We start from the raw sequence: 26,434 nt of genomic DNA, 5'->3' as shown, positions 1-26,434 counted from the left end.
CAAGAGATGACAGAAACAACCTGAATTGTTGCATCTCGTGTTGTTTGTGTCATCCGGTGGCTAGCTAGCTAGCTAGATACAATTTCCCCTTTCTTAAATTAGCCTTGGATGGAGACAGGGATTTGTACTTGTGGTTTTACTTAATTTGCCGTACTGGCCAATGATTATCATGGCAATTCTGATCCAACCATAAATTCATACATTGTACCACTGGACTGAGAGGATGGAAGTGAAATATGTAGCTAGATGTAGAAGGCTAATGTTAACTAGCAAACGTTGCCCATGAAAGGAAGTTAGGCTAGCGAGCAGGCATTTTAGCCTAGGACGACAACAAAAATAAAAGTGTGTACTGTATGACTGTCATAGACCGTTTTGTCAACATGAAAGAGGTGGATCGCATTGGTGTTTCTCTACAAGTATGGTGAGTCAAACTGTTTTTTCTACTTGCACACACACACAAATCAGAACCATGAACAGCCACATCATTTTTAGCTTACTTTGATTGGACTAAATAGTTTTTGGTATTGTTGTCACTGTATTAGACTAAGCATAGGTGATTTAATGATGTTGGAATAGTGGAGGGAGTTCCTGTTGTCTTTGCGACTTGTGGTAAATAAATCCATAGTTGTTTAGTAGCCCGAAAATGTCAGGAAACATTAACTTGCTTGTCCATGCTGTCGGTCATGTAACTGTTTGTTACATGTAATAATATTCTTAATGAACTTCACCGGACAGGTTGCGCTCAGGTTTTGTGATGGAACAAAGTTGTGGCTGAATTTATATAGGCCTCATATTCCATTGTATATTATTGTCATTTCGAGCTGGAATCCTTCATGGTGAAACACACGTCTGTTTGCGATAGTACAATAAAGAGCAGCTCCACGAGCTCTTTTCGCGATTGGTGAAAACATAATCTTTGAAGGAAGTTTTAAGGTTTAGCATCGGGTTTAGGTTTCCTGAACAACTTTTATGAAAGTTGAGTCACTGTGTAAGTTAACGTCAGACATTTGGCTCCATTAACAGACAGTTAATCAGATAAGAGAGAGCGGTTCCCAATTCAGCCTAACATTATGTTTACATATGTGCTAGTAATACACGCATATACAGTGCAGTGTCGTAAGTTACAGTATACACATGTTTAGCTAATGTGGGGTAACTAGTAGGCTACAGCTGTCAGTGTTCAGCAAGTTAACATTCATCAATTTGAAATCCATTAACTCAGTTAGATTTTCATACTTGAACTCAAAACGAACAATTGTTATTATCAATCTGTTAACGTTACTCAAAACATTACCACAATTTGCAGATAGCCTGTTTGCTATCGTAAAGGTGTAAGAAATTATAGCTAGCTAAATTACATACTGCAGAGTAGGGCTAGACATGATCAAACTAGTAACTTAGACTGATAGTTGATTTAAGGTACAGTTATGTTAATGGAGATTTGTAATTAAGATTGCGATTGGACTAAAATGTGGGTAATTGGATGCTTGTATGTAACCATAGACGGTCTTATTTTTGCATAGGGTCAGTTAAACATGAAAAGAAAGGGAGAGATATCAGACTTCTGTTCCAAAAGGACACAATGGGAGGCCAGGCCAATACTTTAAACTACACATTTTAGTTAGCTTAATTACTACACATTTTAGTTAGCTTAATTATACTTAATTAATTATACATTTCCATAGAAATATGACACATTATTTTATGTGTATTTCAGACATTTCAAGATCCAGAGAAGATGGTCCTGTATGTTTGAAAACATTTCCCAGAACTCAGCATAGTACTAGGAAAAGGCCTTTCAACAGTTCCTGGTATACGGACAATTCATGGCTTGAATATTCTGTAAACCAAGATTCGACTTATTGTTTCGCCTGTAGGCATTTTTCTCTGCCCAATACACCTTAACCTGCCTTCACATCACAGTCAGGGTTTTGTAACTGGAAAATGGCGCCTTTTAAAGATTCTGGTTTGAACCTCCATTCAAAGGCAGAGCATCATATCAATGCTATGTATGCTTGGAATCAGCATCAAAGGGCTATTGACAGCAACTCATCAATGTTAGATGTCATAAATGAAAGTGGAGGAAAACTGTACTTACATTAAAACAATTGCACATGTGCTCCTATTTACTGCCACTCAAAATATAGCGCAGAGAGGTCATCGAGAGTCGAATGACTCTCACAGGGGTAATATTGTGACAATCTTAGAAAAAATAGCAAAGCTTGACCCTCTCATAGAGAAAGGATGAATGCATGTGGCAATGGTAAGTACACAAGCCACCAAATCCAAAATGAAGTTCTTGAGAGCTTAGCTGAGATGGTACAAAGTGAAATAATGAGAGAAGTAAAAGAAAGTTAAGTTTTTAGTGTAATTGCAGATGAAACCAAAGATTTAAAGAAAAAATAACAAATGTCTTTAGTTGTGAGGTACTATTACAATGGGGCCATCCACGAAAGCTTTTTACACTCTCTGTCAGCTGAAAGCTTAGATGCAGCAGGTCTCACAAAAATGCTAATTGATTGCCTTGAAAAACATAGTCTGTCTGGACTACAGAAATAATCGTGTGGGGCAAGGCTATGACAGTGCATCCGTCATGAGTGGAAAGCATTCGGGTGTGTCTGCACAGATTAAAAACAGTGTAAGATTTGCATTTGCATTTGTTTGAATTTGGTTCTTGTCGATGCTGTAAAATCAGTGCCTGGGGCAGTTAACTTTTTTGCTCTCCTGCAGAAGCTTTATAACTTTGTATGTTGCTCGTATGTTCATCTCAAGTAGCTGGCAGTTCAGAAAGAGCTGTATCCACAGCAACAGCCCAGGGAACTACAGAGACTGTTCTGCCTGCGGCTAAGGAACCCTGACCTGTTCACCGGATGTGCTGCCTTGTCCCGGACCTGCTGTTTTCGGCACTCTCTCTACCGCACCCGTTGTCTTAAACTATGAATGATTGGCTATGAAAAGCAAGTAACATTTACTCCTGAGGTGCTGACCTGTTGCACCCTCTACAACCACTGTGATTATTATTATTTGACCCTGCTGGTCATCTATGAACATTTGAACATCTTGGCCATGTACTGTTATAATCTCCACCCGGCACGGCCAGAAGAGGACTGGCCACCTCTCAGAGCCTGGTTCCTCTCTAGGTTTCTTCCTAGTTTTCTGCCTTTCTAGGGAGTTTTTCCTAGCCACCGTGCTTCTACATCCTTATTGCTTGCCGTTTTGAGGTTTTAGGCTGAGTTTCTGTATAGCACTTTGTGACATCGGCTGATGTAAAAAGGGCTTTATAAATACATTTGATTGATTGATTGAGAAGGCACTGCAAAAACTCAGTTTTTTTCCCCTCGGACGCGCAATAGAAGAGCACAATATGTACTGCATATTTTTACCATGCTGCGCGACGCTCTTCAACTCAGCAACAATAGCAACGGTGGTGGGGCGGCCAGTGGGGCTGTTTCCCCCGCCATCTTTTAATGAAAACGTTCTCAGATTTAAGATAGCTGGGATTCAACCATACAAAATACTGTAGACCCCAATCCTTTTCCCTCCATGAAGGGAAGTCTTTGAAAGGAAAACCTTGACATGTTTGTTGCATAGTCGGATATCCTGGAAATTCCAGGAAAATTCCTGTCGCATCAGATAAGAGCTCAGAAAGTTCTGAATAATATCCTGGCAATCCCCGAATAGAAGACATTATCTGACATTATTTTGCATAAACTAGTATGGGTGTTTGTCACACAAAGACAGTTAAAACTGTGAGCGCTTTTATCGGAATTCATATCCATGTGTGCTAGCTAAACATTATCTTCAAATTGATCTATTTTAACATTATACATTTAAAGTAGGCTACATCATTCAGTGATCATAGTGTTGTCTACCTGTGCTTCCCTCTGCCACGCTCTGTCTGGAGACTTGTCCGGCCCTGACAGTGGTGACCACCACCCTGTAGAGGGCTCCAGGCTTCAGCGCCAGGAAGCTGTAGGCCGTGGTGTGGGCCGGGGTGCTCTCGTTCTTGATCACACTGCTGTCGTGGATAAGCAGCACACGGTACGAGTCCAGCTCGCCGGCCGCCCGCTCCCACTGGGTTTGGAGGCTGTCTGTGCTGCCACCGTTGGTCACACGCAGACTGGTCACCTGCGCCGGGGCTGAGAGGAGACACAGAGAGAGAGGAACTTCAAAGATGTGAGACATTAACAGAGATCATAGAGAGAAATGTAGACCATAGTTGAGACCATAGAGCAGAGATCATCAACTACACTGAACAAAAATATAAACAGTTACAGGTCATATAAGGAAATCAGTCAATTGAAATACATTCACTAGGCCCTAATTAGTTGGTCATGGATACCTTAAAACAAAACATAGGTAGGGGCGTGGATCAGAAAACCAGTCAGTATCTGGTGTGATCATTTACCTCATGTAAGCATGAAACATCTCCTTTGCATAGAGTTGATCAGGCTGTTGATTGTGGCCTTTGGAATGTTGTCCCATTCCTCTTCATTGGCTATGCAAAGTTTCTGGATATTTGAAGGAGCTGGAACATGCTGTTGTACACGTCGATCCAGAGCATCCCAAACATGAGGTGATGGCGGCGGATGAATGGCACAACAATGGCCCTGAGGATCTCGTCCAGGTATCTCTGTGCATTCAAATTGCCATCGATAAAGTGCAATTGTGTTAGTTTTCCGTAGCTTATGCCTGCCCATACCATAATCCCACCATGGGGCACTTTGTTCTCAACGTTGACATCAGCAAACCGCTCGCCTACACAATGCCATACACGCTGTCTGCCATCTGCCCGGTACAGTTGAAACTGGGATTCATAAGAGCACACTTCTCCAGCGTGCCAGTGGTCATCAAAGGTGAACCTTTGCCCACTGAAGTTGTTTACGACACCGAACAGCAGTCAGGTCAAGAAACTGGTGAGGACGACAAGCACGTAGGTGAGCTTCCCTGAGACGGTATCTGTCAATTTGCGGAGAAATTCATCGGTTGTGCAAACCCAGAGTTTCATCAGCTGTCCGGGTGGCTGGTCTCAGACGATCCCACAGGTGAAGGAGCCGGATGTCTTGGCCTGACATGGCTACATGTGGTCTGCAGTTGTAAGGCTTGTTGGACGTACTGACATGGCTACATGTGGTCTGCAGTTGTAAGGCTTGTTGGACGTACTGACATGGCTACATGTGGTCTGCAGTTGTAAGGCTTGTTGGACGTACTGACATGGCTACATGTGGTCTGCAGTTGTAAGGCTTGTTGGACGTACTGACATGGCTACATGTGGTCTGCAGTTGTAAGGCTTGTTGGACGTACTGACATGGCTACATGTGGTCTGCAGTTGTAAGGCTTGTTGGACGTACTGACATGGCTACATGTGGTCTGCAGTTGTAAGGCTTGTTGGACGTACTGACATGGCTACATGTGGTCTGCAGTTGTAAGGCTTGTTGGACGTACTGACATGGCTACATGTGGTCTGCAGTTGTAAGGCTTGTTGGACGTACTGACATGGTTACATGTGGTCTGCAGTTGTAAGGCTTGTTGGACGTACTGACATGGCTACATGTGGTCTGCAGTTGTAAGGCTTGTTGGACGTACTGACATGGCTACATGTGGTCTGCAGTTGTAAGGCTTGTTGGACGTACTGACATGGCTACATGTGGTCTGCAGTTGTAAGGCTTGTTGGACGTACTGACATGGCTACATGTGGTCTGCAGTTGTAAGGCTTGTTGGACGTACTGACATGGCTACATGTGGTCTGCAGTTGTAAGGCTTGTTGGACGTACTGCCTAATTCTCTAAAACAATGTTGGAGGCGGCTTATGGTCAAAAAACGAACATGCAATTATCTGGCAACAGCTCTTTGCACGCTCCCTCAAAACATGAGACAGCTGTGGCATCGTGTGACAAAACTGCAGATTTTAGAGTGGCCTTTTATTGTCCCCATCACTGTGTAATGATTATGCCGTTTAATCAGCTTCTTGAAATGCCACACCTGTCAGGTGGATGGATTATCTTGGCAAAGGATAAATGCTCACTAAAGGAGATGGAACATTGCGTTTATATTTTTGATCAGTGATGATTCAGCAGCGGGACAATTTTTTTTCTTGAGCGGTGCTCAGGGGGGCCAGAACATTTACCTTTATTTAACTAGGCAAGTCAGTTAAGAACAAATTCTTATTTTCAATGACGGCCTAGGAACAGTGGGTTAACTGCCTGTTCAGGGGCAGAACGACAGATTTGCAACCTTTCGGTTACTAGTCCAACGCTCTACCAACTAGGCTACCCTGCCGCCCCAAACATAACATAACATAATAACTTAACATAATTACAAAGAATTTGTAGACTGCAAATTGACCGCAAGAAGCCCAAACAGATATAATATTTGACCAAAACAGAATAATTTCAAACCTTGCTGACATTTGTATACAATCACATTAACAGTATCTCTCTCTTATGCATGGGAATACTTTGGAAAATATTTTCAAAATTAAAATCACTTGGAGCTGATTTGCTGGTGTTTTTAGTATTTTATGTCCAAAAAATAACAACTTTTTTTTTTTCTCAGAAAACTTGGGGGGGCCAAATAATATCACCAGGCCGCCAGGTGTTGAACCCTGTCATAGAGACTTTGAAATCATAGTGAGATCATAAAGAAGCAGTATTGCCAATGTCTACTGACCCCTCCTGTCTCAGCCTGCAGTATTTATGCTGCAGTAGTTTATGTGTCGGGGGGCTAGGGTCAATTTGTTATATCTGGAGTACTTCTCCTGTCCTATCCAGTGTCCTGTGTGAATTTAAGTATGCTCTCTCTAATTCTCTCTTTCTTTCTCTCTCTCGGAGGACCTGAGCCCTAGGACCATGCCTCAGGACTACCTGACATGATGACTCCTTGCTGTCCCCAGTCCACCTGGCCGTGCTGCTGCTCCAGTTTCAACTGTTCTGCCTGTGATTATTATTATTTGACCATGCTGGTCATTTATGAACATTTGAACATCTTGGCCATGTTCTGTTATAATCTCCACCCGGCACAGCCAGAAGAGGACTGGCCACCCCACATAGCCTGGTTCCTCTCTAGGTTTCTTCCTAGGTTTTGGCCTTTCTAGGGAGTTTTTCCTAGCCACCGTGCTTCTACACCTGCATTGCTTGCTGTTTGGGGTTTTAGGCTGTGTTTCTGTACAGCACTTTGAGATATCAGCTGATGTACGAAGGGCTATAAAAATAAATTTGATTTGATTTGGAGAGAAGCTCATTATTATATGACAACAACAACAATTATGTTATATGACTGCAAAACCTGTGAGGAACAATGTTCTAGTGTCGTGTCTAGAACAAACACATTGGGAAAAGAAAGGTGAAATCCATCTCCCTTTGGAACCGTGACTCACTGGTTCGTCCAATCACTGAAGCCGAGCTGTTTAGGCCCCCACTGTTGGTCGTGACGGCAATGGCGTACTGGCGTCCGGGCATGAGGATGTTGAATGTGCACTCCCTGGCGTCACGGGACAGTGTCCTCTGTGACACAACAGTGTCCCCCTGTCTCAAGACCACGGTGTACCCGTCCCACACCCCCGCGGGGCGAGACCACAGCACGCTCAGAGACGTCTCATCACCGTGACGGACCATCAGCTGCTGGACAGGCTGCGGGGCTGAGAGAAAGAGAATAGAAGGAGTAATTGAGTAAAGAGAGAGGGGGGGGGCAGAGGAAGATTATGTGAATGAGTAAAGAGAGAGAGGGCAAAGGAGGAGGGGTAATCAAAACAAAAATGAAAACTTCAGAAGCCATGGCAATTTAAATAGACATCTTAAATGCTCTTGACAACATACAACCCATAACAACATTGGGTAAACGCCCAGCAGGGGACCCAGCAAGATTGGCGCTGCTTTGGAAAGCGGACGGTTTAAGGGCTCCTGACCGATTGTGCTTTTTTGTGTATTTTTTGGTGCTAATCTTAACTTTCCGCCATCGTTTCCTATGTCCAAAAAGAGCTTCTGGACATTAGAACAGCGTCACTACATTATCAAAAGTATGTGGACACCTGCTCGTCGAACAACTCATTCCAACATCATGAGCATTAATGTGGAGTTGGTCCACCCTTTGCTGCTATAACAGCCTCCACTCTTCTGGAAAGGCCATCCACTAGATGTCCTGGGAAGGCTTTCAACTTCTACTTCAATGAGTCGAAGGCGAAAGACATTGATTATCCCGGACCAGGCCCAAATCCCAGACACTCCCCGACACTCCCCGAAACATGAGAAAATGACGCTATAGAGGCCGGCACGCGGGTGCCTTGATGAGACTACGGCAGCGAGTGAATAAATTGCCTTTACCCTCTGTTCTATTGGTGAATGTGCAATCACTGGAGAATAAACTGGATGAGCTCCGTTCAAGACTGTCCTATCAATGGGACATTAAGAACTGTTATCTATGCTTCTCGTGGTGATGGCTGAACAAGGACATGGATAACATACATCTAGCTGTTTTTATATGCATCGGCAGGACAGAATGGCAGAGTCCGGTAAGATCCGGGGGGCGGTGTGTGTGTCTCTTTGTCAATCTCTAATGTTAAAGAAGTCTTGAGGTTCTGCTCGCCTGAGTTAGAATACCTCATGATAAGCTGTAGACTATACTAGTTACCAAGAGAGTTCTCGTCTGTATTTTTCATAGCTGTCTATTTATCACCACAAACCGATGCTGGCAGTAAGACCGCATTCAACGAGCTGTATAAGGCCATAAACAAACAAGAAAATGCTCATCCAGAGGCGGCGCTTTTAGTGGCTGGTGATTTTAATGCAGGAAAACTGACATCTGTTTTACCTCATTTCTACCAGCATGTCAATGTGCAACTAGAGGGGGAAAAAACTGTAGATCCTTTACTCCACACACAGGAATGCATACAAAGCTCTCCCTCTCAAAGGGAAACCCGGCCAAGAGCTTCCCAGTGACGCGAGCCAACCAGACGAGCTAAATGCCTTACATGCTCGCTTCGAAGGAAGCAACACTGAACCATGCGTGAGAGCACCACTGCCCTTTCCCACCTGGACAAAAGGAACACGTACGTGAGAATACTGTTCATTGACTACAGCTCAGAGTTCAACACCATAGTGCCCTCCAAGCTCATCACTAAGCCAAGGACCCTGGGACTGAACACCTCCCTCTGCAACTGGATCCTGGACTTCCTGATAGGCCGCCCCCAGGTGGTGAGGGTAGGCAACAACACATCCGCCACGAGGGTCGACAGATTCAAGTTCCTCAGTGTTCACATCACTAAGGACCTATCATGGTCCAAACACACCAACACAGTCGGGAAGAGGGCACAATAATGCGTCTTCCCCCTCAGGAGGCTGAAAAGATTTGAGATGGGCCCTCAGATCCTCACAAAGTTCTACAGCTCCAACACTGAGAGAATCTTGACTGGCTGCATCACTGCTTGGTATGGCAACTGCTCAACATCCAACCACAAGGCGCTACAAAGGGTAGTGAGTACCACCCAGTACCCCTGCACATTGACTTGTTACTGGCACCTCGTTATTACTTTTATTATGTTACTATAAAAATGTTATGTAGCTAATATTTTTATTTATTTTTTTAATGGGCTGGTCTGTAAGCATTTCACTGTGAAGTTTACATGTGTTGTTTTTCGGCACATGTGAGCAATAAAATTTGTTTTGATTTGAAATACAGTGTAGTAAAAATGTTTAATGTAACGTACCTAGCCTCCCCTGACATTGAGCGGTGTTGCCAAACAGACCGCTCTCCACCATGACCTGAGCTGTGTAGAGCCTGCCAGGCACCAGCCCCAAGGAAGCTACAGAGAAGGAGTACTGTCTAACCAGCCTGCTCACTGTCTCATTGACTAGAGCCACTGTGCCGTTCAGTAGCAGGACACGATAGTTCTCCCAGTCCCCTCTTGGGGGCAACCATGTACTCTTCAGAGTGCTGCCATCAATGACGCCCACCATGGACAGCTGAGACACCTTGGCTGGCACTGCGGGATGGTGAGAGAGAGAAAGTGAGAGATTCACATTGTCCTTTCCAGCACGGTTCCAGCAACTATGGTGGATCCGTGACCAGGCAGTACAGCTCGGCTCAACTTGGCTTAACTCTGCTCAATCATGTGAAAAGGCTAGTTGATAGACTCCCCAGAATGACTTACCTGTTCTGCCTGTGGCCACTGCCTCAGTTGTCTGCTCTCCGACCTTTGACCTCACAGTCACCTGATAGGGCCGTCCAGGGGTCAGGCCGCTGAAGACCACTTCAGTGGCGTTGGGGGGAAGCTTCCTATCCTGGTTGGCTGAGCCTAGGGTTGCCAGGGAGACCAGGTATGCATCCACGCCGCCCCTAGCATTGACCCAGGAGGCCCTCAGGGTGTCCAGACTGCCGTGGTTCTCCAAGAAGAGCTCGGTTACCGCCACAGGAACTGTGAGAAGGAGAAAATATCAGTATTGATTTAAACATGTGGGGAGAAGGATTTAGATCAAGAAAAACCACACAATAACTAAAGATAAGAAAGGATCATCATGTCACGCCCTGACCATAGAGAGCCTTTTATTCTCTATGTTGGTTTGGTCGGGGTGTGACTAGGGTGGGTACTCTAGTTTTTGTATTTCTATGTTGGCCTGGTATGGTTCCCAATCGTTGTCTCTGATTGGGGATCATATTTAGGCAGCCTTTTCCCACTGGATTTTTGTGGGATCTTGTTTGTGCGTAGTGGCCTGTGAGCACTCCATGACTTCACGTTTCTTTTAGCTTTTTATTGTTTTTGTGAGTTTCATTTCAATTAAGCATGTGGAACTCTACGTATGCTGCGCCTTGGTTCATTTATTCCAACGATCGTAACACATCAGTGTCCTTGAGACAGAGAGGAAGCAAATGAGGTAAAAGAGGAGACTCCATTCCTGAACAAACCAGAAATGGACCATAAAAAAAAAAAACATCGGGCTGAAGGGAGATGTAGTTTCATTTAAAAAAAATATCCAACCTAGTTCAGCACAGAAATTAGGTAATTAACTCCAATGACCATCATCCATTGTGCCTATTCTTTCCGGCTCGGACAGAGATGGATACACTTTTACGCTTGCTACTATAGATTAGACACACACCGACCGCATAGAATGCATGAGAGAGGAATGTACACACAATGATGAGAGAGCGGGATAGAGACCGTTAGTGAAAGTATGCCTTATCTATAACCTTTTTAAGAACTAATCAAATGATTTTGTCAGACAGCACTGCAGCATACTTAGGCAGGCTAGCCTATAGCTAAATAGGGTGACTAAAGACAGCACAGTATGGGGAGCACAGAGATAACATTGTCTGGCTGGCTTGCTGCTACTGTCTGAGCAGAGATGAGATGATCAATTTAATCAAATAAAAACTAAGCAATACACAGAACTGAAATATTGTATTATTTCATAGTAATTTTCTATTTTTCTATTGATGTCTAGGGGGGTTGGGAGGGGAAGGGAGCACTCTGGGAGGCCTTGATGGGCCAGCCAGCTGCAGAAAGAGGAAGGGAAGGGTGGGATTGAGAAGCCTAAAATATCCTGGAAACAACGACAGAGAGAAAGCATGGTCGTGATGGTGGTAGGATGCAGTGTTGGATAGTAAAACAAAGCTCTACAAACTATGTTAGATAAATATGTGAGAGACATTTCACCATATCTTGCACCTGTATTGAAGCCACCGAGACATTGAAGCACTAGATCGCTCTGTTGGCAAACAATGGGACTAAGTGATTTGATGGCAGACGACTTGAAAAATAAGAGACAATGCAAAAATAACCTTCAACAAACTACTTTTTTTATCAGACACATTGAATAGGGCTAGGGTTAAAGACTTGAACTTGAGTTTTGCTTGTCAGTCTTACTATTTTAACATGTAAACTTAGATTCATCCCTGCTACACCAATGAGGACTGTCACCACACAAACAGAGTTACCATGCCATGGTTCGTAGGTGTTTTACTTGCCATACCTGTGACTGCTTGTTTGGAGATGGCGTTCTGGAGGCCTTCAGCCTCAGTCACCACGGTGACGGTGTACAGGGTCCCAGGCAACAGGTCGTCAAGCGTGTGGGAGGTGACACTACTCTTAAGGGTGACGTTCCTGACTAGGGCGCCCTGCTGCTCCCTCAGTAGCACCCTGAAACCCTCTCTCCTGCCTGGACCGGGCTGCCAGGAAACACCCAAGCTGCTGGAGGAGGGTGAGAGCTGGAGGCCGCTGACAGCTGAGGGAGCTGTGTAACCAAGACAAGAGTAGTCAGTGTCAGTGAGTAATGATGTCTAACAAGACAAGGTAGATCAGGGATTTATATGCTATCTACAGTATCATAAATAGATGGTGTGCAGCACAGTAGTTGTGGAAGACCAGGCAAATCATGTGTGATCAGAGGACCAGTCAAACCATACTAGAGCAGCAAGATGACCCCTCACCTGTGGCTGCAGTGGCCAGCACTGGCAGGGCTGTTTTATTCCCAGCCGTTGCCACCAGGCTGAGGGCATAGAGGGTTCCAGGGGTGAGGGCGGTGAAGCGAGACTGAGTGGCGGCAGTTCCCATGATGCGGGTACTGCGGCTCGTCCCTGTCTTGGTGTCCTGTAGTGTGACCTCATACCAGTCGACCTGCCCACGAGATCGAGGCCAGGATATGTGCAGGCCATGGGAGCCACCCTGACCCTGAATAGGACTCTTATACTGGGTTGCTTGGATCTGGTCTGGTAGTACGTCCAACCTGGATGGACCCACTGGGTCTGAGAGAGTGAAATAAAAGAGAGAAAAGAGAGGACAGAGAGAAAAGAGGAAGGAGAGCGAGAAAGATGGAGATAATGTGTTGGCAATTTTGCTATAGAAAACAAAGATATCCCATAAACCAGTAACCAAGGGGAAGCACCTTGGCAATATTATCTACACCTCAATTAAACATCTATGATATTCCATAACTAGGAGAAAAGTGCATGAAGAGTCTGCATCCTGCTTTTGTACTTCAGCTGAAGGCCAGTGGTGACTGCCTGCGATGGAGGGGAGAGATAATATTGTTTTGGTTCTTTAAAGAATGTCGTGTTGGATTCACTGGGAAACCTGCATGCTTCTTAGAGTGAGAGCGAGACAGGAAACAACAAAAACAAGGAGAGAGAGAGGAGCAGGACGGGGCGAGAGGCCAGTGCCTCTCGTAGCTCAACGCTGAACTTTGACCCTTTCTTCATAATGGCTTCCTCTCTTCATAGCAACCCCAGGAATCACATTGGCCAATCAGCAGAACCCTAAGGGCATTGTCCGTCCAATCCTAAAACCAAACTGGCAAGACCACTACTGTATTACACAATAACTACATTGTATCTGTGATTTCTACTGTATTCAAAATATATTGGATAATGTCAAGTCCAAGTGATTTGGCAATTCCTGAACTGTTATTCTTGAGGATTTCATCCTTCGTAAGCTACTGTCAAAAATGGAAACGTTGTGGTCCACTCACAAGGACCAAAGAAAAAAACTTGGGCACACTTTCAACGCAAAGATGTGAAGTGTACTCTCAGTGTAATCTATCTGTGCCATGAAAAGAAAACAATGGAGGCCTCCTGTATCCGTTAGTACAAAGAAACAATGCTTGACGGGATGTGGCTCTGGGGAGATGGAGATATGTCTGGAAACAAACACGATGCTCTGCGTTGTTACTGACCTCTGCCTCACCAACTTTAGATGATTGGAGCTGTGTTCCAGAACTTACAGAGTTCTAGTCTAGAGCTTTGAGACCACTGACCAGAGTGGTTCTTGACAGGACATTCTAAGGTTGTGGCCTTGACAATGTGCAAAGGATTGTACTAAGGTACAGTGGGATAAAGTGTACCTACTGGACTTCAGGAGGTGTCGGCACAAGAGTTATCTATTCTCTATGTTCTTCAAAGTGGTGCACAGAATCTATTCACAATCAGTGCGATGCTGTGCACAAAAAAAGAATCAACACTGTAACCATAAATCGAATAATGAACATATACTATTTCAAGCCCTTTCCCTATAGGTCAAATATTACTGCAAAATTGTAAAATGATACATATGCAAAATTCCAAGATTAAGTATCAACTTTTGTGCTTTTATCCTTTGTGGAATAAAACGCCAACAGAGAGAGAGAGAGCCTTCATGAGCCCTCAGAGATTCAAAGATATATTCAATAAATGATAGAACTCTTTCTGTCATAATGTGACATCATACGTGTTAGATCTATTCAATGATAACACGTTTTTGCCATCAGAGGAGTCATTCACCTAATCTTCTGAAGGGGTTATGATATTTTTTACGAAAAATAATCAATCGAATGTCATGGTTCAAAATATAAATATAATAAACAGAAAAACATATATTGTCTGATACTGGAAAATATTTTTACATCAGATATCGGTAGCACGTTTGATATGAATTAAAGTCAATATAACAGTCTAATATACTTTTGGAATATAATATTATTGATTAGGTTAAAATAGATTAGAATATAAACGAATTTAGGTTTGAAACGCTTACCTGTACGCACTGATACGTTGCCCCTCTCTCCATCATTCTTCGAAATAACTTCGAATTGGTGTAATGTTCCTGGTTCCAAATCCCTTATGTCGCAGATATACACATTAGTGTACTCCCCATGTTGATAACAATCCGTTATGCCGGACCGACTAGTCTCATAAAACACGGTGAAGTTACACGCTTCTCCTGTTGTTATCAATTCCAGAGCAATAGAATCCGTATTAGCGCTGGTTTTTGTCAGGTTAAATGAACACTTTACTGCCTCAGTGGTCTCGACCTGAAAGGAACAAAAAGAGGCAACGGGTATGCTACAGTTGGAAACGAATGAACAATTTTAAATGTACTTTAACCATGACTCACCTTGACACAACTCCACCGTGAACAAAGTATCAAAATAACAGTCGAACATCTAAACATTGCGGACGCTGATTTAGATATGTTAGGTCAATAAATAATAGAAGAAATATAAAATATATTTCAACATTGGTTGTCATAATCGGTCCATAAAATAACAATGTATAATTATATTCAGAATTTCACAATGGCATGTTGGAGGCGTTACAGTAGTGGTACGCGCCTAACAAAGCGTGGCAACTCTTTCGACGTCTCCTCCCATGCTACCATCTCGTCCCTTTCAATCTCTAGGCTGACTGAAGGCTGACTCTAGGTTGACTTGCCTAGTTAAATAAAGGTTAAATAAATGAAATAAATCTCTAGGCTAAATACTTTTCCTACACCATTCCTCAATGCTCAGGTTGCACCATCACTGGCGTCAGGTAGACAGAGTGCTTAGGAAATGTATTCCATATCAAAGCATCCACTTCAGCCCTCTGTCTATAAACTGTCTATAAATTCATATGTAGCCTAAGTTCTAATCAAATAGCCTACTGTATTTCTCACAGCCCTATCTTTCACTTGAGTCTGGACAACAGCACCTTGAGCAGTCTCCCCTCCTCTTGCCCCACCACACCCTTCTTTCCTTCCTGCTGGCCTTGGACTTTCTCTTTCTGAAGACCTTATGGCCCACCTAAACTAACACCCATAGGATACAGCAGGCTAAAAGCTGGCATGGCACGGGTGTATTTCATAGCCTACTTTTGTGTTTGTTGAATGTTCTCTCTTTAAATACTTTTTGAATGTGTCTATATTCTATATTACTGTTAACCATTACCATAGCCCTTCTTTCAGGTTTGTGCAAAGCTTCACAGCCTTTTAATGTCCTCCGTCCAAATCTGTATGCAAATATGATCTTGAACATTTTTTATGGAATTTCACAAATGCTAAATCAATTTAAATGTTCATTTCAAGTGACTGTCATCATCACTCACCTGCGGGGTGGTGGTCAACTCTGTGGTCGTAGTCAGTACTGTAGTAGTTGTTGTTGGAGCTGTAGCTGTTGTGGGTGGGGCTGTGGTAGTTGTGGTAGTAGTGGGTGTGGTTGTGGTAGTTGTGGGTGTAGTTGTGGGTGTGGTTGTAGTAGTTGTGGGTGTGGCTGTGGTAGTTGGGGGTGTGGTTGTGGTGAGTGGGGGTGTGGTTGTGGTAGTTGGGGTTGTGGTTGTGGTAGTTGTGAGTGGAGCTATGGTTGTAGTGGGTGTGGTTGTGGTAGAAGTGGGTGTGGTTTTGGTAGTTGTGGGTGTGGTTGTAGTAGTTGTGGGTGTGGTAGTTGGGGGTGTGGTTGTGGTAGTAGTGGGTGTGGTTGTTGTTGTGGTAGAAGTGGGTGTGGTAGTTGTGGGTGTGGTTTTGGTTTTGGTAGTTGGGAGTGTGGTTGTGGTAGTTGTGAGTGGAGCTATGGTTGTAGTGGGATTGGTTGTGGTAGTAGGTGTGGTTGTGGTAGAAGTGGTAGTTGTGGGTGTGGTTTTGGTAGTTGGGGGTGTGGTTGTAGTAGTTGTGAGTGGAGCTGTGGTGGGTGTGGTTGTGGTGGTAGTAGTAGGTGTGGTTGTAGTAGATGTGGGTGTGGTTTTGGTAGTTGTGGGTGTGGCTGTGGTAGTTGGGGGTGTGGTTGTGGTAGGTGTGGTTGTGGTGAGTGGGGGTGGGGTTGTGGTAGTTGTGAGTGGAGCTATGGTTGTTGTGGGTGTGGTTGTGGTAGAAGGGGGTGTGGTTTTGGTAGTTGTGGGTGTGGTTGTAGTAGTTGTGGGTGTGGTTGTGGTAGTTGGGGGTGTGGTTGTGGTAGTAGTGGGTGTGGTTGTTGTTGTGGTAGAAGTGGGTGTGGTAGTTGTGGGTGTGGTTTTCGTAGTTGGGAGTGTGGTTGTGGTAGTTGTGAGTGGAGCTATGGTTGTAGTGGGAGTGGTTGTGGTAGTAGGTGTGGTTGTGGTAGAAGTGGAAGTTGTGGGTATGGTTTTGGTAGTTGTGGGTGTGGTTTTGGTAGTTGGGGGTGTGGTTGTAGTAGTTGTGAGTGGAGCTATGGTTGTGGTGGATGTGGTTGTGGTGGTAGTAGTAGGTGTGGTTGTAGTAGAAGTGGGTGTGGTTTTGGTAGTTGTGGGTGTGGTTTTGGTAGTTGTGAGTGGAGCTATGGTTGTGTTGGGAGTGGTTGTGGTAGAAGTGGATGTGGTAGTTGTGGTTTTGGTAGTTGTGGGTGTGGTTGTAGTAGTTGTGGGTGTGGTAGTTAAGGGTGTGGTTGTAGTAGTTGTGGGTGTGGTAGTTGGGAGTGTGGTTGTAGTAGTTGTGGGTGTGGTTGCAGTAGTTGTGGGTGTGGTTGCAGTAGTTGTGGGTGTGGTTGCAGTAGTTGTGGTTACGGTAGTTGTGGTTTTGGTGGTTGTGGGTGTGGTTGTAGTAGTTGTGGGTGTGGTAGTTGTGGGTGTGGTTGTAGTAGTTGTGGGTGTGGTAGTTGTGGTAGTTGTGGGTGTGGTTGCTGGAGTTGTGGGTGTGGTTGCGGTAGTTGTGGATGTGGTTGCAGTAGTTGTGGTTACAGTAGTTGTGGCCAAAGTCTTGGTAGGCAGGTTTGTTGTAGTTGTGGGAGGCATTGTAGTGGTCATGGGTGGGGCATTTGTAGATGTGATTGGAGGGGTTGTGGGTGGAGTTGAAGAGGTTATGGGCGAAGTTGAAGATGTTGTTGGTGGAGCTGAGGAGGTTGTGGGCAGAGTTGAAGTTATTGTGGGTGGGGCTGTGGAGGTTGTGGGTGGGGCTATTTTCTTTGTGGTTTTAGCTGTAATCTTTATTGTTGAAAATGTTATGGGCGAAGTTGAAGATGTTGTTGGTGGAGCTGAGGAGGTTGTGGGCAGAGTTGAAGTTATTGTGGGTGAGGCTATGGCGGTTGTGGGTGAGGTTACTTTTATAATGGGATTTGCTGTAGTCATAGTGGTTTGGCCGACAGCAGAAGTAGTAGGAGTAGGAGGGGCAGCGGTTGTTGTAGTCTCCATTGTTGTGGTTTTGGTTGTAGATGGAACCACAGTCTTTCTGGGGGGTACTTTCCTAGTTGTGGACAATGTTGTGGTATCGGTAGGTGTGGTGGTAGCAGAAGAATTAGAGATGGAATCAGGGGTAGGGTTAGTTAAAGCAACAGAAGTTGGGACTTTAGCATCAGAGGTAACGACTACGGATGCAGAAGTGGATGGTGAATCAGTCATAGCACTTGAGTTGGGCACTGAGGAAATTGTAGAGGAAACCACAGTAGTGGTAGAGGCAGTTGACACCAGCTCATCTACATTAGGGGGTGTGGAACTGGAAGTTGCTTGGTTTACTGATGGAATCTTGGCTCCGTTCCTCGAGTCGAGGAGGGCATTTTCGGTGGCAGCGTTCACCGTTTCGTCCATGGCAGAGTCAGTTGTGGACAAAGCAGGACTGGACCAGATAAAATCATGGCTGTTGTTGAGAGCTGTCCCAGATGCCGTGATGACCGTTGAGACGGACCTGGGAATGAAACCCAACGTCTGAGTCTTGACGAGGTCATAAGTGTGCGTTGCCACCGTAGACTCAATGGTCACCGCATTGTTGGGCGTTGTGATGGGAACTCTTAACGTAGAGATCTGACGGGTGGTCCTCCTATGGGTGCTCATAGCGTTTGATGAAGAGTGAGTGTTTATGGCTGTTACAGGGGCCGTTCGGATGGCGTGGACAGTGCTGGTGTATGCCACCGGTTTGTGCGTGGATGAATACATTCTGGTGGTTGAGATGGTGGTGGACCCTAGAAGAAAGAGGGGTTATTGTGACTAGAGGTAGACACAGACGGTTGTAATAATTTCAGAAAATAGCAAATTTAAGTGTTTTCTACCCAGGCGTTTATCGCTGGGATATGAGGTAACGACAGGGCCTGGCCTATTTTAAAAGTGTAAAACAAAAGTACAAAGTGTTTCTTAGGTTTTATGACTGTTAAATTATGCTTAAATTATTAAAATACAAAAAAGTGATTGTGATTGTGTTGACTTGTGTTTGGGAAATAAAGATAGACATCATTTTAAAAAGGTAGTGGTAAATCAATTGACTGGCTTTCTTGATGTTTTATAGTATTCTCTCTGGTATGCAATCTGGTTTCTGCTCAGGTTATAGATGTGTCACTGCAACCTTAAAGGTCTTCAATGATGTCACCATTGCCCTTGAGTCTAAGCAATGTTGTGCTGCTATTTTTATTGACTTGGCCAAAGCATTTGATATGGTAGACCATTCCATTCTTGTGGGCCGGCTAAGCAGTACCCTGTTTTATGCTGCTACCATGTTGTGCTGCTGCCATGTTGTGTTGCTACCATGTTGTTGTCATGTTGTATTGCAACCATGTTGTGCTGTCATGTGTTGCTGCCATGCTATGTTGTTGTTTTAGGTCTCTCTTTATGTAGTGTTGTGTTGTCTCTCTTGTCATGATGTGTGTTATGTCCTATATTTATTTATTTTTGAATCCCCGTCCCCGCAGGAGGCCTTTTGCCTTTTGGTAGGCCGTCATTGTAAATAAGAATTTGTTCTTAACTGACTTGCCTATTTAGATAAAGGTTAAATCAAATAAAAATGTTTCATTCAGTACAGACACTTGTAGGTGGCTTAACTTACCCTGTCCCGTGGCTCAACTTACCTGATACCGACCCTAAAATATCACAGACCTGTTTGTTAAATGTAACATGCACCTTGTATCATTGCCTGGTTTTGGAGCTCAATACTGCGCTATAGCTCTGAGATTGCCTCTACCCCAATACCTGTCACGTTCTGACCATCGTCCGTGTGTGTTTTCCTTGTTTTAGTGTTGGTCAGGACGTGAGCTGGGTGGGCATTCTATGTTGGATGTCTTGTTTGTCTATTTCTATGTCTGGCCTGATATGGCTCTCAATCAGAGGCAGGTGTTAGTCATTGTCTCTGATTGGGAACCATATTTAGGTAGCCTGGGTTTCACTGTGTGTTTGTGGGTGATTGTCCTTATGTCCGTGTTCCGTGTTTATGAGCACGAGAATTAGGTTGTTTCGGTTTTCGTTACGTTTATTGTTTTGTAGTTTTTGTATTGATTTGTGTTTACGTTGTGTTATTAAACATGGATCGAAATCTACATGCTGCATTTTGGTCCGACTCTCCTTCTACCGAAGAAAGCCGTAACAGAATCACCCACCACAACAGGACCAAGCGGCGTGTCAACAGGCAACAGCAGCGAAAGGAGGAAAGGACAGCAAGAGTATGGACTATACTACTTGGGAGGAGGTAGACAGGTGGGCGGTCGACCCATGGAGAGTGCCGGAGCCCGCCTGGGATTCGATGGAGCAGTGCGCGGAAGGTTATCGGAGAATGGAGTTGGCAAAGCAAGCACGGCGGCGCGGACGGAAGCCCAAGAGTCAGCCCCAAAAATGTCTTGGGTGGGGGCTAACAGGGAGTATGGCTACGCCAGGTAGGAGACCTGCGCAAACTCCCTGTGCTTACCGGGGGGCTAGAGAGACTGGGCAGGCACCGTGTTATGCTGTGGTGCGCACGGTGTCTCCAGTGTGGGTGCATAGCCCGGTGCGGTACATTCCAGCTCCGGGTATCGGCCGGGCTAGAGTGAGCATCGAGCCAAGTGCCATGAAGCCGGCTCTACGCATCTGGTCCCCAGTGCGTCTCCTTGGGCCGGCTTACATGGCACCAGCCTTGCGCTCGGTGTCTCCGGTTCGCCTGCATAGCCCAGTGCGGGCTATTCCACCTCGCCGCACTGGCAGGGCGACCGTGAGCATTCAACCAGGTAAGGTTGGGCAGGCTCGGTGCTCAAGAGCTCCAGTGCGCCTGCACGGTCCGGTCTACCCAGTACCACCTCCACACCCCAGCCCTCCGGTAGCAGCTCCCCGCACCAGGCTTCCTGTGCGTGTCCTCGGCCCAGTACCACCAGTGCCAGCACCACGCATCAGGCCTACAGTGCGCATCGCCTGTTCAGCGCTGCCAGAGCCTTCCTCCTCTTCAGCGCTGCCGGAGTCTCCCGCCTGTTTAGCGCTGCCAGAGCCTTCCGCCTCTACAGCGCTGTCGGAGTCTCCCGCCTGTTCAGAACCGCCAGTCTGCAAGGAGCTGCCAGTCTGCATAGAGCTGCCAGTCTGCAAGGAGCTGCCAGTCTGCAAGGAGCTGCCAGTCTGCAAGGAGCTGCCAGTCTGCATAGAGCTGCCAGTCTGCAAGGAGCTGCCAGTCTGCAAGGAGCCGCCAGTCTGCAGGATGCCGCCAAAGCTGCCAGTCTGCAAGGAGCCGCCAGAGCCGCCAGTCTGCAAGGAGCCGCCAGAGCCGCCAGTCTGCAAGGAGCCGCCAGAGCCGCCAGTCTGCATGGAGCCGCCAGAGCCGCCAGTCTGCATGGAGCCGCCAGAGCCGCCAGTCTGCATGGAGCCACCAGGGCCGCCAGTCTGCATGGAGCAGCCAGGGCCGCCAGTCAGCATGGAGCAGCCAGGGCCGCCAGTCAGCATGGAGCAGCCAGGGCCGCCAGTCAGCATGGAGCAGCCAGAGTCGCCAGTCAGCATGGAGCAGCCAGTCAGCATGGAGCAGCCAGTCAGCATGGAGCAGCCAGAGCTGCCAGTCAGCATGGAGCAGCCAGAGCTGCCAGTCAGCATGGAGCAGCCAGAGCAGCCAGTCAGCATGGAGCAGCCAGAACTGCCAGTCAGCCAGACTCTTCCAGATCTGCCAGTCAGCCAGACTCTTCCAGATCTGCCAGTCAGTCAGACTCTTCCAGATCTGCCAGTCAACCAGACTCTTCCAGATCTGCCAGTCAACCAGACTCTTCCAGATCTGCCAGTCAACCAGACTCTTCCAGATCTGCCAGTCAACCAGACTCTTCCAGATCTGCCAGTCAACCAGACTCTTCCAGATCTGCCAGTCAACCAGACTCTTCCAGATCTGCCAGTCAACCAGGCTCTTCCAGATCTGCCAGTCAACCAGACTCTTCCAGATCCGCCAGCCAGCCAGGATCTGCTGGATCCAACTACCTGCCTGGGCTTCCTCTCAGTGCTGAGCTTCCTCTCAGTGCTGAGCTTCCTCTCAGTGCTGAGCTACCCCTCAGTCCCGAGCTACCTCTGTCCCGAGCTGTCCCTCTGTCCCGAGCTGCCCCTCTGTCCCGAGCTGTCATTAAGGAGGGTAACCTATCTAGGGACGCTAAGGAGGTGGACTAAGACTATTATGGAGTGGGGTCCACGTCCAGCGCCAGAGCCGCCACCGCGGACAGATGCCCACCCACACCCTCCCCTATAGGTTTAGGTTGTGCGTCCGGAGTCCGCACCTTGGAGGGGGGGTACTGTCACGTTCTGACCATCGTTCGTGTGTGTTTTCCTTGTTTTAGTGTTGGTCAGGACGTGAGCTGGGTGGGCATTCTATGTTGGATGTCTTGTTTGTCTATTTCTATGTCTGGCCTGATATGGTTCTCAATCAGAGGCAGGTGTTAGTCATTGTCTCTGATTGGGAACCATATTTAGGTAGCCTGGGTTTCACTGTGTGTTTGTGGGTGATTGTCCTTATGTCCGTGTTCCGTGTTTATGAGCACGAGAATTAGGTTGTTTCGGTTTTCGTTACGTTTATTGTTTTGTAGTTTTTGTATTGATTCGTGTTTACGTTGTGTTATTAAACATGGATCGAAATCTACACGCTGCATTTTGGTCCGACTCTCCTTCTACCGAAGAAAGCCGCAACAATACCAGTGATCCCAACATTTTAAAATAAAGAAAAACCCTGGATTGGTTGAAAAACAGCCAAACAGCCAAGCCCTACTTGGGACTAATAAATAGTGTTAAACATTTTTTACCCAGGCTAAGTTGTGCCAAGAGACCACTTTTTTTTGGGACAAGCTATGTTTTCAAAACTGTAATATTTACATAAATTCTGATTTATTTCCAGGCATACACAACATCCTGAAATATATGTAGATATCTTTGTGAGAGAATACTACACCCCACTCTCCCCTATTGGTTTCATGCATGGTTGTAATAAAAGGTGGCCTGAATAAACATAGTCTACATAAACATTAAACAATACCAGTTACATTGTGGCATGTATTTTTCATCAAATGTGACATTGAGAGACACTCATATTTCCCCCGAATGGCCATATTGTCACAGGAAGAACATTGACGTTCTTCCTGACTGAGTGGGCTGATAGAACTTGACAACCATGTGCAGGGGAAGTCAGTATCAAGAGTGTCATCCTCTGCCTTTCCTCATGCACTCACACCAGACCAATGTCAGACGAGTCCAAAATTGACATGGTGTGGAGTAATTTAGCTACAGATTTGGCCTGTGTGATTATTCTCTTTTCCCTGGTTTAAAATGACCATCGGTTACATTACCCATAGAGATAGGATACTATTCTGTGGTCGGGCCTTATCATTTTACAAGATTATGTTTTCTTATCAAACATTAAATAGCCATAAAGTTCAAGGCTACTATTACTGATAATGTATGTAAGGTAGTTGAATACACATAAATACATGTGACTGTGAGGCTATAAACATTTCAAATAGCCGAAATAAATACATAAATAATTCGCTGAATGCAAACGAAGGGATAGCCCAAAGCCATATACACAAATATATTTAAACAGTGTAGGCCTATATGACTGGTAAACCTAATTTCATCAGTGGAACGTAAACTAAACACAATAGACCTCAATAGACCACTCACCTTTACGCGAGCATAAATGTGTCATCACCTGTCCTCCTCCAGAGTCGACTTCTTCGTGCTTTGTCCAGTTGGAATACCTCGGATCTCCTCTAATCACAACGCGTGTACCTTGTTTCTTCAGGTACATGGGCTCCTCCGCTAAGCCGAAAGTCCCCTGTTTGTCGTAACATTTCCAGGCATGTGCGCTGTCACAGTTGATGATTGAGGCCAGGCGAGCGTGCAGAGGTATCGCACTGCTCGTGTTGGCCCAGAGACACTTCGACGACTGCGTGTGATGCAACTTCATATCGTTCGTCCATTCCCATTGTTGATAGGGACTGGCGACATTGCATTTTCCAAGGATAACGGTCGTTTTGTGGGTAGACAGGCACAGTTTCTTTGGGGTGTGCACAATAAGGAAACTGTCTAAATGGAAGATGCAAATTGAAGGTGAATTAATGGTATGGAGACTAACAATCATTGAAAGACTGAAGGTCTAATTTAAGAGCCACATTATTATAATTATTTTGAAAGCAGGTTAGTAATGTCGTTTTTTTAAATGCATAAATCCAAACATTTCTCAAATAGCTACGGCCTAAAAAAGGCTACATGTTTACGCTCGGAATTTTCTTTAGGTGTTGCTATATAAATCAGGTGAAAGTCATTTGTGATTGACATAATTTATTATTCATTAATTATGCACATCTCAAACCTACAGGGTGAATTTAAATTTTATTTATTTTATTGGGCTACCTGTAAAATAGTATACGATGGTCAATATAAAATGAAATACGTATTTTCTTTGCCAAAAAATTAACTATTTATTTTTACAGTGAGAGACTACTTTGATCATAATATTTGAAATAACCTCAATCAAACATTCTTTCACTGCCTGGCTTCCCTGTATAGATAAGGATTAACTAAAGTTTCCGTTAAATATCTTCAGGCCTACGCACAATAAAGTTGTTATTACTATAATAATAAGCAAGTCAATTAACCGACATCTTCACACTTTAAAAGTTAGTCTACTTACTTGACGAAGTACATCGAAAAAGTATAAATATTAGGAAAAACAAAGTATCCATTTTAGTCTACAACTCGTAATGGTTTGACTCGTCCGGTAGATTCAGATGAGCTGAGGCGTCAAAGGGAAGTGTCCTTCTGGGGAGGAAAAAGTCAGTGACTTGCGTTTCCTTCTATTCAATTGTTTCATAGTAAAGTAACCGTCAGCACTGGACATTGACAGGGAAATGCTGTTTTATCGGAAATTCCAAAGAACATCACAGATGTTCAAGTGTTCAGATAGAAGGCAAACAAACGCAATGAGGGGACACCGGTTTATCAAATCAATTCACATTTTATTGGTTGCATAGAGATACAGGGCTTTCAGAAAGTATTTATACGCCTTGAGTTTTTTCCATATTCTGTTGTGTTACAAAGTAGGATTAAAATTGATTTAATTTGCACTTTGTCAACAATCTACACAAAATACTGTACATTGTCAAAGGGGAAGAAAAATTCAAATGTTTGTAATTTTTTATTTATTTTTTATTAACACTAATATATCTTGATGAGATAAGTATTCAAACCAGAGTCAATATACAGTGGGGAGAACAAGTATTTGATACACTGCCGATTTAGCAGGTTTTCCTACTTACAAAGCATGTAGAGGTCTGTAATTTTTTTTTATCATAGGTACACTTCAACTGTGAGAGGCGGAATCTAAAACAAAAATCCAGAAAATGACATTGTATGATTTTTAAGTAATTCATTTGCATTTTATTGCATGACATAAGTATTTGATTCATCAGAAAAGCAGAACTTAATATTTGGTACAGAAACCTTTGTTTGCAATTACAGAGATCATACGTTTCCTGTAGTTCTTGACCAGGTTTGCACACACTGCAGCAGGGATTTTGGCCCACTCCTCCATACAGACCTTCTCCAGATCCTTCAGGTTTCGGGGCTGTCGCTTGGCAATACGGACTTTCAGCTCCCTCCAATGATTTTCTATTGGATTCAGGTCTGGAGACTGGCTAGGCCATTCCAGGACCTTGAGATGCTTTACGGAGCCACTCCTTAGTTGCCCTGGCTGTGTGTTTCGGGTCGTTGTCATGCTGGAAGACCCAGCCACGACCCATCTTCAATGCTCTTACTGAGGGAAGGAGGTTGTTGGCCAAGATTTTGCGATACATGGCCCCATCCATCCTCCCCTCAATACGGTGCAGCCGTCCTGTCCCCTTTGCAGAAAAGCATCCCCAGAGAATGATGTTTCCACCTCCATGCTTCACGGTTGGGATGGTGTTCTTGGGGTTGTACTCATCCTTCTTCTTCCTCCAAACACGGCAAGTGGAGTTTAGACCAGAAAGCTCTATTTTTGTCTCATCAGACCAGATGACCTTCTCCCTTTCCTCCTCTGGATCATCAAGATGGTCATTGGCAAACTTCAGACGGGCCTGGACATGCGCTGGCTTGAGCAGGGGGACCTTGCGTGCACTGCAGGATTTTAATCCATGACGGCGTAGTGTGTTACTAATGGTTTTCTTTGAGACTGTGGTCCCAGCTCTCTTCAGGTCATTGACCAGGTCCTGCTGTGTAGTACTGGGCTGATCCCTCACCTTCCTCATGATCATTGATGCCCCATGAGGTGAGATCTTTCTTGGAGCCCCAGACCGAGGATGATTGACCGTCATCTTGAACTTCTTCCATTTTCTAATAATTGCGCCAACAGTTGTTGCCTTCTCACCAAGCTGCTTGCCTATTGTCCTGTAGCCCATCCCAGCCTTGTGCAGGTCTACAATTTTATCCCTGATGTCCTTACACAGCTCTCTGGTCTTGGCCATTGTGGAGAGGTTGGAGTCTGTTTGATTGATTGTGTGGACAGGTGTCTTTTATACAGGTAACGAGTTCAAACAGGTGCAGTTAATATAGGTAATGA

At 45.1% G+C, this 26,434-nt stretch overlaps 1 protein-coding gene across 2 annotated transcripts in view; it reads right to left on the bottom strand.

The window, feature by feature from the left end:
- The window catches only part of LOC139408130 (receptor-type tyrosine-protein phosphatase beta-like), a 45,272-nt gene extending 20,565 nt beyond the window's left edge, over nt 1–24,707 (bottom strand). The window contains exons 1-10 of one of the 2 annotated variants that reach the window (XM_071151902.1): nt 24,530–24,707; nt 23,518–23,922; nt 15,826–18,617; nt 14,498–14,774; nt 12,421–12,735; nt 11,964–12,224; nt 10,145–10,408; nt 9,701–9,976; nt 7,376–7,636; nt 3,873–4,139 (exon numbers count right to left, since the gene is read on the bottom strand). In XM_071151902.1, the coding sequence (XP_071008003.1) occupies nt 3,873–4,139; nt 7,376–7,636; nt 9,701–9,976; nt 10,145–10,408; nt 11,964–12,224; nt 12,421–12,735; nt 14,498–14,774; nt 15,826–18,617; nt 23,518–23,922; nt 24,530–24,581 (5,170 nt within the window). In that variant the 5' untranslated portion in view covers nt 24,582–24,707. Of the gene's footprint in view, nt 1–3,872; nt 4,140–7,375; nt 7,637–9,700; nt 9,977–10,144; nt 10,409–11,963; nt 12,225–12,420; nt 12,736–14,497; nt 14,775–14,857; nt 15,421–15,825; nt 18,618–23,517; nt 23,923–24,529 lie in introns of those variants that run through there. The other variant, XM_071151903.1, reaches the window with a different exon arrangement.
- Between the last annotated feature and the right edge of the window lie 1,727 nt (nt 24,708–26,434).

The sequence above is a fragment of the Oncorhynchus clarkii genome, chromosome 1 (assembly GCF_045791955.1).
Source record: "Oncorhynchus clarkii lewisi isolate Uvic-CL-2024 chromosome 1, UVic_Ocla_1.0, whole genome shotgun sequence".
In the NCBI taxonomy this organism is placed as follows: Eukaryota; Metazoa; Chordata; class Actinopteri; order Salmoniformes; family Salmonidae; genus Oncorhynchus; species Oncorhynchus clarkii.
The sequence above is the reverse complement of the archived record's forward strand: the minus strand, read 5'-3'. Positions and strand labels throughout refer to the sequence as shown.